The sequence below is a fragment of the Micromys minutus genome, assembly GCF_963924665.1.
Source record: "Micromys minutus genome assembly, chromosome: 1".
Classification (NCBI taxonomy): Eukaryota; Metazoa; Chordata; class Mammalia; order Rodentia; family Muridae; genus Micromys; species Micromys minutus.
In genome coordinates this window covers 29,416,849-29,434,111 of record NC_137969.1, presented here as the reverse complement: position 1 = coordinate 29,434,111, position 17,263 = coordinate 29,416,849, and the positions used below count along the sequence as shown (strand labels likewise).

The following is a 17,263-nucleotide window of genomic DNA, read 5'->3' as shown; positions in this document are numbered from 1 at the left end:
AATAACTCATTATTTTTGCCAAGCCACACCTCAAAAAATCCGAGGAGATGCCAGGGGTACATGTCTCTGGAAATCTCTGCTTTTGAACTGCTACCATCTCAATCTACCCTCCTGCAAACCGGAGGCAGGAATGATACACAGATGGACTTGACACACATTGATTGTCGTTGGGTTCAGATAAAGCCCATCTCTGATGTTTACTCTGCTCTACCCTTACAGCATATGGCAGCTAGGACAGAACCCGATGTTTCTCTGTCCCAGTGGTGAGGGAGGAAGACAAGGGAAGAATCATAGCTGAAGGACATGGTGATGAGAAATGCCAAGAGCTTACGGCCTGCGCTGTCTCATCTCACCATGTGTGCCTCTCAGGCTGGTGGCCAGCTTTGAGCCCCTCTGTCTCTAAAGAGGTCTGGGTTTTATGTAAGTACCCGACCAACAGTGTTTACATTTCAGTCCTGTTTGAGAAGGGCACAGGGTGAATTCAAAGAGGTTTAGTCATGAGTAAGACAAACCATCTGGGGAGAAAGGAGTCTTTATCTCTGCCTTTGTCTTTCTCTCCTGCAGAGCTCGAGGGACAGAGCACACAATGACAACCCTGCAGCCCTAGTCCAGTTCCAGGGAAGGTAAACATGAAGGGATAAAATGCCAGGTAAGGCTGATGAGTTAGCAAGTAGCTAGGCTTCTCATCTGCAGGCCTAGATGCCATTTACTCCTGATTCCTAAAACCTGAGTTTTCTAGCCCAGCCTCCTCCTCAATGCTCCTACCTCCCTGTAATCTATGAAGGTATGCCCGTGCCATCTCCACCGAGGCAAGGAATGTTCTGATCCTACAGGCTAGTCTAAACTGATTTTGATACAAAAAGCCCTAAGAAATCTAACCCCTGCTGGCATCCAAGACCACTCGGCTTCCACTCCCTGCAGCAGAGCCTCCCTTGGACCTAATCAGAGACATCCTTAACCTCAGACAACAGCCCTGTCTCTTCTGCCAAATCCCAGAATTGATCCTATCTTTTATGTGTCACCTCCTCTAGGCAGTGCTTCTGAAGTCGGCACTCCCAGGACTATGGCACATCCTTCTTGCCATCCTAACCACCCAGAATGAGGTAGACATTCCCTGCCAGAAAAAAAATGTATTTTTTTCAAGCATCAAAATAACTCAAATTTCTTTTTTTTTTCCTTTGTTTTTTCTGTGTAACAGCCCTGGCTGTCTTAAAACTTGCTTTGTAGACTAGGATGGCCTCGAACTCACAGAGATCTACCTGCCTCTGCCTTCTAAGCACTCGAAGGTGTATGCCACCACTTCTGGCAAGGTAACTCAAATTTCACAATCCAAAGACCCTTGGGGTCTTCAGAGCCTCTTTTCTTCTTTATCTGATTCCAATGAGAATGAAGACTTTCTTGCTTTTGATCAAAAAAACAAAACAACAAAAACCCAACACACACACACACACACACACACAGACACACACACACACACACACACAGACACACACACACACACACACACACACACACACACAGATGGCTCAGCAGTTAAGATCACTTGCTGCTCTTGCAGAGGACTCAGATTCAGTTCTCAGGATCTAGAGGGTTGCTCACACTCATCTTTAACTCCAGTTTCAGGGACCTGATGCCTCCATGGGCATCAGGAGCACACGCGGTGCACATATATATATGTGGCAAAACACACACACAAAGCAAGACTGGTGAATGATGTGAAATTCACAGGGAATAAAAAGTTAAAAAACACATCTTGAGGTGGGAGAGATGGTTCACTGATTAAGAGCACTGGTTGCTCTTCCAGAGGACGTGGGTTAGCGTTTCAGAACCCATATAGTGTCTAACAACCACTTGTAACTATAGTGCTAGGGGATCTGATGGCCTCTTCTGGCTTTTACAGGCATTGCATAAACATATGCACACGTGCATGCAGGCAAAGCAGCCACACATATAAATAAATAAGTGAATGTTGAAAACTGCTTGTTATCTTGAGGTAGGCCAATTTCTCTTAAAGAAGAAGCAGGGCATCCTCAGGCTCCTTCCTCCCTGACGAGGCAGGGTGAGCAGGAGACATGGTCACACACATCACTAACCTATGAAGGATCCAGGGCCTCATTTTCTTCTCATGTGCAAAAAAACTTTTAGAGAGAATGACTGAGGAGCCCTGCTTGGGAAGCTGCTGGCTGACACCCAATGCCAACCTTGCCAGTTTATCACGCAGGGAAAAGGACCCTGCTTGTCCCCACAGGGCAGCTTACTCTCTTCATTTTTTCTTCCTCATCATTCTTACAGTGTTTGTGGCACTGGGAGAGGAGGTACCCGTGTCTCCTATTCAAGGACTGAAAAGAGCTGCTCTGAGAAGGAGGGAAAGAGAGAAGCACCTCTGTGGGCCACTTTACATCTGCTGCCACATACAGGCTCCAGGTCACTGCCTGCTCTGTAGCTTTTTTGGACCAACCACCTTCAAGGAGCCAAAATTGAGATTCTCCTTAATAAGTCAGTTTAGAATCCCCAACCTGGTGATCCAAGAACAGTTTAAAAGTACGTGGAGCTAGGCACAGTGATGTACATCTAACACCCCAGCATTTGGGAGGCAGAGGCAGGAGGAGCCTATGTTCAAGTGTAAGGCCAGCTAGGACTATATAACAACTTCTAGACTGATCTTGGCTATATAGTAAGATCAGTCCCAAAACAAAACAAATCCCCCCAAAAACGTAAGAAAAGCCAGGTATGATGGCCCACATCTATAATTTTAGTCCTTGTGAAGCAGAGGCAGAAGAGTTGCCTGGGCTTCACATCATTAGTAAGGGGGAAAAAAGTCAGTGTGTACTGTGCTGGCTGCAAGCTAGAGTAATTTGAGAAGGACTCTCAACTGAGAAAATGCCCACCAGAATGGCCTGTATGTAGGCAAGTCCACAGGACATTCTTGGTTGATGTAAGAGGTACCAGGCAATTGTAGGTGGTACAACCTCCAGGCAGGTGGTCCCTGCCTGGTATGGTAAAGAAAGCAGGCTGATCAAGCCATGGAGAGAAGCCAGTAAGCAGCACCCAGTTTCTGCCTTCGCTTCTTCAGTATCAATGTACTCTGGTATAGAACTGTAAGTTGGACATTCTTGCCTCCCGCAGTTACTTTTGGTCATTGGGTTTGTCACAGCAATAGAAATATAAGACAGTAAGATGGCTCAGCAGGAAAGAAGATGCACCTTTCATCATGTTTATGACCTTAGTTTCATGTCCAGGATCCACTAAGTGGAAGGACAGAACCTACTCCTGTGCAAGATAAAAGTTTGAAACGTAACTTAAAATTTTTTAAATTAAAAAGAAATAACTCTCAAATCTATGACATCTTTCATCTGATTCTTGAAGGCACCAGTGGCCTAATGATGAAAGCCTAGGCAGCAGGAAAAGCTCTCGTGGTCTGTCCTTGATACTTCATCTCCCAGCAACTCCTCACAGCAATCTCGTACCAACACAGCAATCAAAGGCGTCCTTGCTTCTAACTCACAATGTACACCACCAAGCCATGAAGGCCAGTTTTCTTCTGCCCTATTCCCCGCACCCTCGTCTCTCCGTTTTCTTCAAAATTTTTCATTTTTTCTACAATCTGCTGCATTGCATCTTTTTCTGTTCCAGTTCCACCCAGGTACTTGCCTTACTCCCACTATGTGCCTATTTCCAATAGCTGCCTTAACAGATTAACTTTGTCACCAGATGGCTCCCCACCTTGCTCCAAACTCCTAGAGGCTCCACAGCCTCATCACAATAAGGGCTCACACTTGCCAAGGGCTTTTGTCTTGCCAGACCCAGTGTTAAGTGAGTTGCTCACTTTTTCCTATTTAATCCCCCCCAAGCAGGCAGACCATCAGCCTTTCCATTCTCTAAAATTGAGGCTTCAAAAGGCTCACTGACTTGGTGAAGCTGATATACCCAAACAGAGAGCTGGGTGTGAGATAGGGAGTTAAGTAGAGGACCTATCGTCTTTGCCACTGGGCAATGCCACTCCTCGGAAAGCTGAATGGAGCCTTTCCAGTGTCTCTCTCTCTGGCTCCTGACACTGCTCCCTTGTAACTTTCCACTCTAACCAAACTGGCCTGGTGACTGTTTCCCTAACTTACTATGCTTTCTGTTGCTTACTCACCTCATCCTTTAAGTCTATAGTGAATTTATATTGTCTCTCTGGGAAAATAAACAAGATTACCCATACACAGGCAACAATTAGACTCAAACAAGAAACTGAGAATGTAAAAAAAAAAAAAAAAAAAAAAAAAAAAGCCAAGCACTGACACAGTTGTATTTGTATACATTTATGCAAAAATGTTTAAAATTTTTTTTATCTTTGTTTTTTAACAAAAAAAAAAAAAAAGAAACTGAGAATGTTTCAATGAAATTGACAGGCAAAAATTTTATGTATATTATGATTAATATATTTAAAATATATACAGAGAAATGTCCTAAAGTGAATAATAAATAAATAAGACTCATAAATATCTACTAATGGTTTTCCTGCTTCTTTATTTTTCATCTATAGGTTGTGGATGTAGCTCTGTTAAGAGTACTTGCCTAGCTGATCTGAGTTTGAGGCCAGCATGGTCTATAGAGTGAGTTCCAGGATAGACAGAGACACACAGAGAAACCCTGTCTCAAAAACAAAAACAAAACAAACCTCTCAAAAACCAGTTATAGATTTCAACAGTTACATATAAAATTTAGATGGTTATAAGTGGCTTTATAAACACATAACTATTTGTATTTGTTTTTATATACTTATAAAGATATATAAACTTTATATATACAACTATATGTGTGTGTGTGTGTGTGTGTGTGCGCGCGTGCACGCGCGTGCGAGAGCATGCATAAATACAACATCAGTTAGGAGAAAAAAGAAGGGAGAGAGAAGACTATTCTAAGGGTAGTCGTCTGTTTGGGTTTTGTCTTTAAAGCCAGGATCCACTATGTAGAGTCGGCTAGACTTAAAACTCATGAGCCTCTCTTACTTCAGGCTTCCCAAGTGCTATGCCCTACAGTCTGAGGATGGGGAAGCCAGCAGGAGTGCTCAAATGAGCATTGCCAGCTCCAGACTCAATATTATGAACTACAATTCAAGAAGGAATCAGATGAGGCGTACCCTTTGCACAACCCCCACCACTTTCATTTCTGAACCTTCCAGCCCATTTTTGCCTTAGGAAATCCAACCTAGTGTCTCCTCTTTGCACAGAGCCTCCACACTATGGTCCCACCCACTCTCAGCAATGCTGAATATGTGCTATATTGGAGGCAGCTCCATTATCCTTGAAGCAGAGAGCAGAGAGAGCAAGAGTTCCAGGGCCAATTCTTCATAGCTAAGTTCCAAATTGGCTACCTGAATAGTAAAGGCTTTCAGTCAAGTCCCTTAAAATTCTCCTTGCCTTTTTATCCGTAAATGGGGACAATGACAGCGCTGACCCCAGCAACCCCTGTGTGCATCCAGTGGAGATAACAAGTAAGATGTGCATGCCATGACAAGAACCCAGGCCACATTCCAATGAAGGCCTGCAATCTGACTTTCACTGCCAAAGCAATTTCTCATTCCTGCCACTGACTGACACCTGTCCTAACACTAAGACATCCAGATATTTTGTTGGTTTGGTCCCTATAGCCCAGCATGGCATAGACTCACTATGTAAGCCCAAGCTGGCCTCAAACTCACAACCCTCTTACCTCAACCTCCTGAGTGCTGGGATTATAGGTATGCATCATCCAGCAAGACTCAGATTCTTGAGACATTGCCTGCCACATTGCTTTGGTATTGTTTTGATTCCCCAGTCATTTATTTCAGAGTTGGCACATCTTTGTGTGTATTATATATGCATGCATGTATTACATCTCTGTGTGTGTATGTATGACATCTCCCACCACTACCTGTCAACACTCTTGTGCTATCTAAGACCAGCATGCATGGCCTCTGGTTTGGCATGTGGGGCCACTCCTGAACATCCCCTGGTCCCCCATCCCACTTACCTATCATTTTCTGGAGCAGTGGTGAGTTGCCTTTTCCAAAGAGCACACAGAGGTCCAGGATCTTTGGGATGTCAAAGAGGAAGTTGTTGTAGAGGATTTCTCCAAATGCAGATGGAGAAATGAAGTGGTCCTAAAGGGAAAGTTCGGAGAAAGGATGAAGGCTGAGTGTGCAGATGCTCCAACAGCAAACTCATAAGAAAACACTTGATGTTCATCAGCTGGGTAGAGGCTAATCTGTGGTAGCATGCTCAAATTGTATATATGTCTGAGCTTTTTGAAAAGACCTAAAATTATAGTGAGTCTGCATTTTCAAGTAAATAGAAACACACTAGGAAAGAGTCATTGTTCTATATACATGAAACTATCAAGTATATGTATATATTTGGAATTTAACTATAATGAAAATGTAGTTTAAAAATCCATTGGGTTTGCTGGTAAATGCCTGTAAAAATCAGTACTCAGAGGGGCTGGAAGGATGGCTCAGCAGAAAGCACTTTCTGCTCTGCAGAGGCACCATGTTTGCTTTTCAATATCCACATGGTAGTTCACAACCACCTGTGAGTCCAGTTCTAAAAGATCTGATATCTTCTCTTCTGACATCCAAGGGCTCTCTGTCTCTCTGTCTCTGTCTCTGTCTGTCTCTATCTCTGTCTCTCTCTCTCTGTCTCTCTGTCTCTCTCTCACACACACACACACATACACACACACACAAGAGTACATACATATTAAAAATATGCGTATCAGTATTTAGATGCTAAGACAGGACAATGATGAGTTGGAGGTCAGTCTAGCCTACACTGGGAGATCCTGTCTCCAAATAAAGAAACAAAACAAGCTTTTCCACCCCTACAAAACAGAGAAAAAAAAAAAAAAAAAACCAAAAACCAAGATCCAATCTTTAAATTCTCTGTTCCCTGCCACACAAAACTTCCCTGAAGGAGGGGCCAGAGAAATGGCTCAGTAGTTCACTTTTGCTGCTCTTACAGAGGACAGGGATTTGGTTCCCAGCATCCACATTGGGCAGCTCACAACTGCATGTAACTCCAGCTCCAAGGGATCAAATATCCTCTTTTGGCCTCCGTGGATACTGGCACACACGAGCATATACACATGCAGTCATATGCATACATAAGTAAAAATTAACAAATCTTAAAAATAGGCACCTGTACATACCAACACAGAGATACACATACAATTATAAATAATAAAAATAACATTTTTTTGAGACTGGGTCTCACTAAATAGACCAGGCTGGACTTGAACTCACAGAAATCCTTCCGTCTTTACTTCCTAAGTTACTGGGATTAAAGGCATGTGTCACTATGCCTCACAAAACAAATCTTTTAAAAAAGTGTTAGATTCCATGAAGAAACATGAAATTAACATTATAACATTAACAGTAGTGACTTTGAAGGCTGATGAGCTGGCTCAGTATGTAAAGGTACTTGCTGATAAGTCTGATGACCTGAGTTCAATCCCCAGGACCTACAGGGTAGAAATAAAGGCCACTCCCACAAGTTGACACTTGACCTTCCTACATGTGTTGTGGCACATGTGCACACACACTCAAAGGACAACAAGACCATGAAGGAACATGTACATTAAAAGAAGTGATGCTGAGTGCTGACAAGGTGGCTCAGTAGGCAAGGGAACTTGCAGCCAAGTCTGATGACCTGGAGAATTCCATCTTCAGGACTTACATGGTAGAGAACCAACTCCTGCAAGTTGTCCTCTGACAACGCACCTATACACACACTCACACATAAAGAAATTTTTTTTTACAATTATAGTAACTAAGGCCAGGGGATTTTTGTGAGTAGCACTCATTATCTTTCTAATATTTCTATAACATTGAGTTATTTGAAAACAGCAGTAATTGCTTTTTTTAGTATTGGAGATGAATCTTCCTTCATGTCAGGGTCTATCACAGCCAAACTCCTAGTTCAAAATGATTTTTTTACATGTGTATGAGGAGCTAGAGAGAAGATTTAGTAAAGACTGAGTTCCCTGCAACCCCTTGGTTTGCTCATGACTACCTACGACTACAGCTCCTGGAGATCTGACGCTCTCTTCTGGTTCCTTTGGCATATGCATGATACATATGCACATACATATATGAAGACATATGTGCATATATAAATTAATTAATAAAATAAATATTTTTTAAAGTACACATATTTGAGTTCTTCCAAAAGTCAGAATCAGTGTCCTTACTCTTTGTCACATGAGTAAAGTCACAGTCACAAGTCAACTGCGACAAGGACCCTGGAGTTCCTGCTGATGAAAACACTGGGAGCACTGTGGACAGGCTGGTGGACTAGAGGACAAGGGAAGTTAAGTGACACAGATTTTCCCCAAAAGGCAGGAATAAAGAGGGGAGACAAAGAGGAAACCTGAACCTCCAGTGCCTTCTTTCCCAGGGGTAGAGTCTGGCACAGAGGTGTTGGGTGTCAACTGGACACTTGTCACAGGATGGCAGGCTTACTTTGGATTCCTTGTGAGTGGACATTCGAAGGAAGGTGAGGAAAACACTTCGGTGCAGGTGCTTCTGCATGTCAGCAACCTCAGGGGTCGGGGCCACCCACTCATCAAACTTTCGGGGTACATAGTGCAGGTAGGAGTCCAGGCACTTCTGCAGGGTCTCATCAAAAATTACCTAAGCCAGGTGAGAGAGGAGAGCAAGGACTGATTCCTGAGGCTCAAAGGTTTGTGGGTAAACTACACAGGTGCTTATGGCCCGTCCGCCCTGACTTACTGCAAACACTCCAACCCCAAGGGACCAAACAGGTATGAATGAGCCCAGGGGTAAATATAAGTTTCTTAAAATGACACCCGGAAGGACAGTGGGTAAACATCAGGAAAGCTGCAATGTGAGACAGCAATCCAAACCACAATTTGCTGTTAAGGATCCAAGGAAAGTAGACAAAAAAGCAATTCCCAGGGAAGAGAAAAACAACAGCAACCAACCAAGAATATGGCATGTGCTTTGGCTTTGTGTGATTTTTGATAGAATGTTACCTGGCACCAGAATTTATCGTGAGGCAAGGCCAGGAGCCAGTCGAGGTCATTGGCTATGAAGCTGGCGCGTTCCAGGTACTCCTCCACTAGGGCAGGAATGTTGTCTTTAGGGGGCGGTTTGTACGACACAAAATTCCGGTCTGTCTTCTGCTCAGGGTGCTACAGATCCAAAAACCACGTGTTAAGGTGGCAGAGGTTAGTCAGCAAAGACCCATTTGCCAACCCACAGCAATGACAGTACTTGGCTGTTCCAACCAGAGACCCTCCAGGAGCTTCTAAGTATAAAGAACCCAGTGTATCTAACAAAGGAGCCATGGTTGTACCCAGGGAATACAAGATGGTTGTTAAAAAAAACATGTTTTTAGAACATGTTTAGTGCTGAGGGGACAGGTTAAAGGGAGAGAAAGAAGGAAACAAAATACTAATATAACCAAGGTTTGTAAAAAAGTCAATACAGTCATATACTGGTACAGATTTCTAAAAAAGGGAACAATTCCCAAAACTTATTATACTGCTTATCTTGGGGCCAGGGAATACAGCTTCATTATATTTTTCTGTATTTTCTCTTGAGACAAAGGCTCGCACTCTGTAGACCAGCTGGTACCAAACTCAAAGATCTGCCTGCCTCTGCCTCCCAAAGGCATGGGCCACCATGTTTGACCTTATTTTCTCATATTTAAACATTTAATTATCCAAGTAACACATAAGCAAGCATCTCTTCAAGCACTATGTGGGCTCAGTGGCAGTGTGTACTCAGTGTATGTGAGGCCCGGCTTTAATCCCCAGTACGGAGGAGCGTGTGGAAGCGGAGACTGGAAGGAAAAAAAGGAGAGAACATGGGGAGGGGAAGCACACTCTTAGTCTCCAGGACCTCTCAGGACGCCACGGAGCATGCGTGTCCTAGGGACCTTCCTAGGTATTTACATTAGAATATAGTCATATGCATATCAAGTACTTTTTAAAGTCTGCTTTAACATTCTGATACAAAGAGCAGCATATTCTATATATCATTTTCTTTTTTTATAAGAAAAAAAGCTCAACCAATTTTTAAAAAAGATTCTAATCAGATAGCTGCAGATCTCAGCTTAGAGTCACAAGTTCTCTTTCCCAGCCCTGACCACGCCATGAACAAACCCCACTTTGTTCACCATAAGAAGAGAAGATAGGCTCAGTTTTCACCCCAGTCTACATGAGAGTGGCTTTCTCAGGGAGAAGTTGTAATAAGAGGAGGGCCAGGCACGGCCTCAGCTGTTATCAACCACAGCCTTCCACTTCCAGAGCCGACTCTAGAACAATCAAGACCGAGGATCAGTCTTCCTAAGAACCCTGTGGGCCTTTGCAGGAGTATGCAGGCTCCATGGGATTCACTGCAGTCCTTTAGCGTATGGCTCTGTGAACCCTTCCTATTTAAATCCCTTTATACAGTGGCAGCATTCCAGGCACTGACCTCATCTCCTTGCCTTCCAAGCTTCCTTCCTTCCTCTGACCTGATGACTCTCTTTACAGGGCCCCTAGTGTGCCAGGATTGGGGGCATAGGAATAAAAGCATCTAGTGATGCAGGTCTCAGCTTAGAGGCTCAAGTTCTCTCCAGATCACAAGGTTCATGTTCCACTGGGGAAGATGAACATCTAAGCCACCAAGGGAGCCCTAAATGGATGAAGTGACAACTCAGGCCTAAAGGGTCACAGGAGTGCAGGAGAGAACAGCCTGTGGAAAAGGGATACCTCTCAGGCTAGGCAGTGCCTACACTGAGCCTAGCAGGAGAAAAAGGATTTTTAAGTGATAGAAAGTTAGCTTGCTTGTCCTCCTTCTTTTTCTTCCTTCCTTCCCTCCCTCCCTCCCTTCTCACACATTCTTACTATATAGCCCTGGCTGACCTGGAACTTGCTATGTAGACTAGGCTGGCATCAGATTTAATAGCGTTCTTTCTGCCTGCCCCGGGATCAAAGGCAGTGCTACAATTAATGGAAGAAATCACCCCTCCACACCCAAGACAGGGTTTCTCTTTGTAGCCTTGGCTGTCCTGGAACTCATTCTGTAGAGACAGGCTGGCCTAGAACCCAGACACCCACCTGGCTCTGCCTCTTGAGTGCTAGAATTAAAAGGTGTGCACCATCTGAAGAAATCATTCCTATAGAGGCATGAAAACAGTCATATACTGTTTACAGATAGAGCTGGGCACAGAGACAAGGGTTTAGAGGGTGGCAGAATGACAACACACCCACCACCCATGAGGACCGCCTTTCACCAGCCCTGGAACAGGCATGTCAAACTCCCTATTGCTTTTCTTACATCCTGTCTAGCAGGAGACAATAAAGACTCAGTAGGGCCCAGAATTTCAGATTTTTCCTAAAGGCCCTGAGGTTAAGTAAGAGGGAGCTGAGGCAGGATTAAAGCAAAGCTTACAATGCAGACCAAATATGAGCTGCAGCACACACCTGCACGACCCTATCTCACTGCTTTTCCTTCTGACCTCACAGCCCCCTAGAAACAAGCTCACTTAGCACTCTGCAGAGGCACTGCTCCTTGGGCAGAGATCTTTTTGTCCCAAACTGAGACTCAAAACACAAAATCCTACACATATCTCAAGACAATGTTTCAGGAGCTCCCTGCATTGTATAAGTTAATGTTCTTCAGTATGACTAACAAGACCTGTCTCTAACTAGGCAAGTGTCTTTCAGCTGATCCATCTTCCCACCCCAGCTCCCAGTCAATGTCGTCAGCATAACTACAGTCTACTGAACTCTGCTCAGGCACAGTAGTAATCCACAGACATTCCATTAGATCCCCACCACGCCTGGCCCATTACTATCTTTTTTGGATCCTGAGGTTTTGTTAGTGGTTAAACAACTTACCAAGTAGGCACAAAGCCTGTGTTCTGCCATAGTGCCACCCCACAGTCAGATTCCCTCAAGCCTCCCTGAGTTTTCTAACCAGGACCTTGTTCTGCTCTGCCCAGATAAAGCTAATGCACCTTTCCCCACCCAGTGCAGGACTTCTCTCCTCCAGGAAGCCATCCTTGGCTAAACATCCCTCCTATAAGTCCAAGATCTTCCTCCTATGCACTTCAAACCCTGGTCCTTACCAGTTCTGCATGTGCGTCAGAAGCCAGCCTTCCCCTTCTCCTACTTTTATCATACTGCTAGAAGCTACTGGTGGCAGGCTGTGGACCCCACAAGCACAGGGCTAGATGTCTTCTCTTTGAAGCTCTAGCATCAGGCACTAGGTCTCACTGTGGTTTCTGACTTAAAGAACGTTTCCAGAGAGCTTACTGTGCTTGTTACTGAGAAGCCAGTCGTGAAGGCAAGGGACCAGACCTCTGCCCGCCCAGTCCCACAACTAACAACCCAGGAGCTCATTCAGCATATGGGGAAGGACTGAGGTTTAAAACCAGGCACAACCACTCATGTCTCCACAGCACTGTCCAGCAGAACATTCTGTGACAGAGGAACTGCATTATCCACCTGAAGGACACAGCAGGCGCTCACCACACAGCTAAAGGAATATTTCATTTAGATAGTCCACACTTCAAGCACGAGACACACTGCAACTGTTATTCACACATAGGGCATGCTACCTATTAGATGGCTACTGAATGAAACAGTACAGTTTTAGCTTTCCTACAAACATCCTCAATATGAAAAATTATGGATCGGAAGCAAGCAGCTTTACAGAAGAAAGGCTGAGCAGGGGATGCTCTGGGACTGGATGGGCTGACATATCACCCAGCTCTCCTCATTCTCTGATTTTGTGACCCTGAAGTCTGTAAAATAGTGACAATCACAACATCCACAGGTAGCGCTATGATGCAGCTTAAATAAGAGCCTGGGGAGATGGGCATGAAGCCCCACCTCTAACTAGGTAACTAATGGTAATGGAGAGCCGACAGAAGGGAAAGTCAGTTTTCTCTAAGGGAACAGTTGCTGGTCGGCTGGCCACCTTTCAAGTAAGGACACACATCCAAGAGCGTATGGACAGCAGCAACTGGACTTGTTGGGCTTGAAAAAGGGACACAAGGTTGGGTGGGTGGGAAGGGGGCTATCTGCACAAAATTCTCAAAGAACTAACTTAAAGGGAGAAAGGAAGAAGAAAATTAATTTGGATGACTTGTTCAGAATAGGTTGACACATATGGGGGGACTATGTATGTTAAGTTCTATATTTAGAAACCGAATAGGAAATAATAAATGCCAACCAAAATCCAGGAAATAAAACACCTAGCTCCCATTTCCCACAACTTCACTCAAGCCACTAGAAACTACTTCTTCCCACCTTGTGCAAGTAAGCTCATATTCTTGGGAAATCTACAAGTGGGTGCATAAACTCAAATCCCTACTTCTGTGCCTTTCTTTAGCAGCCTGGCACCTCTCCATGGCTCTAATCTCTCTCTGATGCTGGGAACTGGCAGGTTCACAGCCTCCTTAGTTTTCAGTTTCACAGGCCTTGTCAGAGTCTCTGCATGTCTCACTTCTTGTACCAGATTAAAGAGAAGACAAGCCCAACCCCAGAAACCAGTGATCCTACAGAAGTCTGGGGAGCAGCTTAGATCTACACACACACACAAAACCTTAAACCCCCAACAAAAAGAAATCACCAAACCAGAATGTGGAACCGTTTCCATCCTAGCTCAGGCTAACTCAGAATTGCCTTCAGAATGACTGAAAATAAATACTGGGGATGGGGACGGGGGTGAGGGTACGGTGGGGGATGGGGGTGGGCTGGGGGTGAGGGTTGGGTGGGGAATGGGGGTGAGAGTCGGGGTGGTGTTTGGAAGGGCCTAGTAGTGTCTAGTAGTGTCTTAAGTACTGATCAGTAGCCACAGCCCTTGGGTCATTCTTGGAACAGGAAAGGAAGGAATTGCAAGGCTGATCCTGCCAGGCTGAGCAGCATCAAGGCTTTGGCTCACCAGTGCTGCTGAAGTCCTCAGCTTTCCTGTCTTCGGGTCTTTGTGGGTGATCTGAAGTTGGTCCAGGGGCAGAGCTGGCATTGCGCTGCTGCGTGACCCTCCTGAAAGGAATATGGATGGGAAGACGAGAGCACACACAGATTCCTAGGGGTAGGGCTACTCTGGGTGTTCCCAGCACCAGCATCAACCCCTGGCCACAGTGGGCTCCTAATGTGAGCTTTCAAGATCTCGTTGCATTTGCTATCCTAAAAGGATCATTTTTTGCCTAGAACAGTTCTCAGTTTCGAAAAGTACCTTCCAGATAACTCCTACCTACTATAAGAAAGAAGTCCTGTTAGGCATGGTGGTGCATGCCTTTAATCTCCACATGGTCGGGACAGAGGCAGGCAGATCTCTATGAATTTGAGGCCAGCCTGGTCTACAGAGCAAGTTCTAGGACAGCCAGGGCTACACAGAAAAACCCTGTCTCAAGAAACAAAAGTCCTGACTAAAAGAACCTAGATTGTTTTTCATTTTTAAAGTGCTGAAACCCACAGCCTCAAATCCTGTGGACACTGTGAAGATACTGCCCACAGTTTTTTCTTGCTATCTTCCCTATACCCAGCACCAACCTAGCAGATGCAGCCTCACCAAATGTCTGATGAATGACTGTGAGAAATGTTCCTTGTTGCAACAGGAACCAAACTCATCACAAATGCTAAGCTAGCTCTACCTCTGAGCTACATTCCTCAGAACACTCTACTCATAACTTTCACTAGAGCTGGGGTCTTTAAGGGTTGGAACAATGAACTTTTCCTCATATGTAGACTGTATCAAGACTTTACAGTTTCTCCAGACTTCAAAGAAGGGCACGGCAAACAGAAGAGAAAATCATTAGAAACCTGCCAATATAAGATCCCTTCCACAGAGGGGCCAAATTGGTTTCAAAGCCAGAAGTTGGTCAGCTGGGAATAGCTCAGTGATAGAGAATTTGTGCTTACCACATGCAAGTCCCCTGGGTTCAATCTTAAATAAATAAACAGGAAAGACAGGCACAGAGTAGACTGGGAGACAGCTTAGTCAGCACTACCCAGGCTGCACAAGCATAAGAATCTGAGTTCAATTCCCAAAGGCACATTAAAAAGTGGGAGGTGATGGTATAGGCTTGTGATCTCAGCACTGGCAAAGTAGAAGGCAAATGCCTCCTTGGCCAGTCAGGACAGTCCATTAGGCCAACGAGAGACCCTGTCTCAAAAGAATAAAGAAAAGGGAATGAGTTCTGAGGGACAACTACAACTCCTGAGGTTGACCTTTGACTTCCTCACATATGCATTTGTACCCACATATATGTGAACATGGGCTACAAAACTCAATTAGCAAAGCAGCTCTTCTGTGTTCCCATCCAGTGTCCTTTCTTTTTCTTTCTTTCTTTCTTTCTTTTTTTTTTTTTTTTTTATAACACCTTGGCCTTATCCACAGGAAGGACATGTGTATTGGGTGAATCATGCAATGGAGATTAATTAACCCTTTCAAAAGGCAGGCCAGCAAAAGAGCATTGTGACATAAAATGCGAAAACATCAAGGCTAAAAGAAGGAAATCACTATGTCCTTACACGAAAGTTGAGGATATAATCAGCTATTTCTTACCTGATGATATAAAACATACGGACAGGACCACAGCAGCACGCTTATTAGATACCGAGTGCTCTTCTAAGTGCTTTTCTTGTCATTAACATAATTTAGCTTTTAAAATATCTAGGAAACAAGGTCTTGTAATATAAACTGGCTCTTAACTCCAGCAATCTCCTGCCTCAGTCTCCTGAGTGCTGGTATACACCACTATATGCAACAGCACACCCAGCTCTTTGTTTTCATGTGTGTGTGTGCACGTGTATTTATAAATTAATTTCCATACATTGTAGACAGGGTCTCATGTAGCCTATGTTGTTTTTGAACCAATTCTTCTGACTCAACCTCCTGAGTGCTGAGATTACAAGTATGTGTCACCACACTTGATTGACTCTAGATGTTTCGGTCCCAACTATGTAGCAGGCAATGATGTCCAGAAAATATCAGCATGATCAAAAACAAAATAAAACAAAAAAACCAAAACAAAAAAACCCCAAAACCTGATCGGAGGGTGCCATTCTCGAAGCTTAGTCTTTATGAGAATGACAGATACAAATCCAATTGGCAGTCAAATAATAACCAGTGCCATGTTCACCACATACGCAAAGCTCATGAAGCATTTAACCAAGACTTAGAGAATTTACAGAAGAGGATTTAGGTTTTCATGTAACATGTGGGTAGAAAATAAAGCAAAGACTAGGCTTTGAGTTGTAAAAGGACCAGGACAGGGCAAGGCAGAAGAGGCCAATAGTTATAAGTGTTTTAGGGTGGAGAGTCGTGATATAATCAACAACTGTAATATGCTAGAGAGAATCTGGGTACTACTGTTGCCTCAGTTCCTGTCATCCATCACTTTTCTGGTCTCGGTTCACTCTACTTAGAAACCTCAGTTCTTCTCTCTTAAGTAGCCGCTCTCCTTGTTACTGTCATATCTTTAGTTGCTTTATACATTTATTTGTCAACTGTCTCCTTCCTCTAGACTGTAAGCTCTACGAGTGCAAGAGCCTTGTCTGTTCTGCTGTTTGTACCCTCGGCGCCTAGGTCTGTTCCAGGCACGTGGGAGCCAGTCAACAAATACATGCTTAACGAACGAATGAATGAACACGGAGGAAACTGAAGCTTGGGAGAATGTGAGGGGGATCGGGGTTCGTCCCAGGTCACTCTGGGACCAAGCCTTAAAATGAACCGGAACTCCAGGCTCTGGTTCTCCTGATGGGGTGACTCACTGCCCTGGGGCAGTGGAAGCCTGGCTCCGCCGCAAAGCCCGTAGACTGGGGGGGGGTTGCCAAGGGCGCCCGAAGCGCGGTCCTGGCTCCTCCTGAGCACCACAGGTGGGGCCCGGGCACGTACTTACCTCCCCGGCTTCACACCCGAGACGTTCAGCAGCAATTCACCGCGACACCTTCCACAGATCCAGCACTTCCGGGGTCAAACTGCGATTCCGTAGGCGCATAAAGGAAGCCCCGCCCTGCTCTGCCTGGCCCCGCCCCCGGCGCCAACTGTGGCAGGGAAAGCCACGGCAGGGCCACGCCCCCAAAAAGACGACCCAGTCCCCTTGAGGTTCAGGAATGTGACCCTGACCCCTACCGTCTTGATGGCCACCCTATGGATTAAGGCAATACAGTTTGGGAAGCTCTCAGAAGTCCAGGCTTCCACCTCTTTAGTTACCATTTTTCAATAATCCAGAGAAGTTTTAATCAGTCAAAATCACAAATGTGACGTTGAGAGAGTAGA

General features: G+C 44.7%; 1 protein-coding gene across 1 annotated transcript in view; it reads right to left on the bottom strand.

The window, feature by feature from the left end:
• The window catches only part of ASCC2 (activating signal cointegrator 1 complex subunit 2), a 42,960-nt gene extending 26,006 nt beyond the window's left edge, over positions 1-16,954 (bottom strand). The window contains exons 1-5 of the mRNA XM_080922474.1: positions 16,884-16,954; positions 13,922-14,022; positions 9,016-9,174; positions 8,483-8,653; positions 5,998-6,127 (exon numbers count right to left, since the gene is read on the bottom strand). Of these exons, the coding sequence (XP_080778600.1) occupies positions 5,998-6,127; positions 8,483-8,653; positions 9,016-9,174; positions 13,922-14,002 (541 nt within the window). The 5' untranslated portion in view covers positions 14,003-14,022; positions 16,884-16,954. The remainder of the gene's footprint in view (positions 1-5,997; positions 6,128-8,482; positions 8,654-9,015; positions 9,175-13,921; positions 14,023-16,883) is intronic.
• Positions 16,955-17,263: the final 309 nt, after the last annotated feature.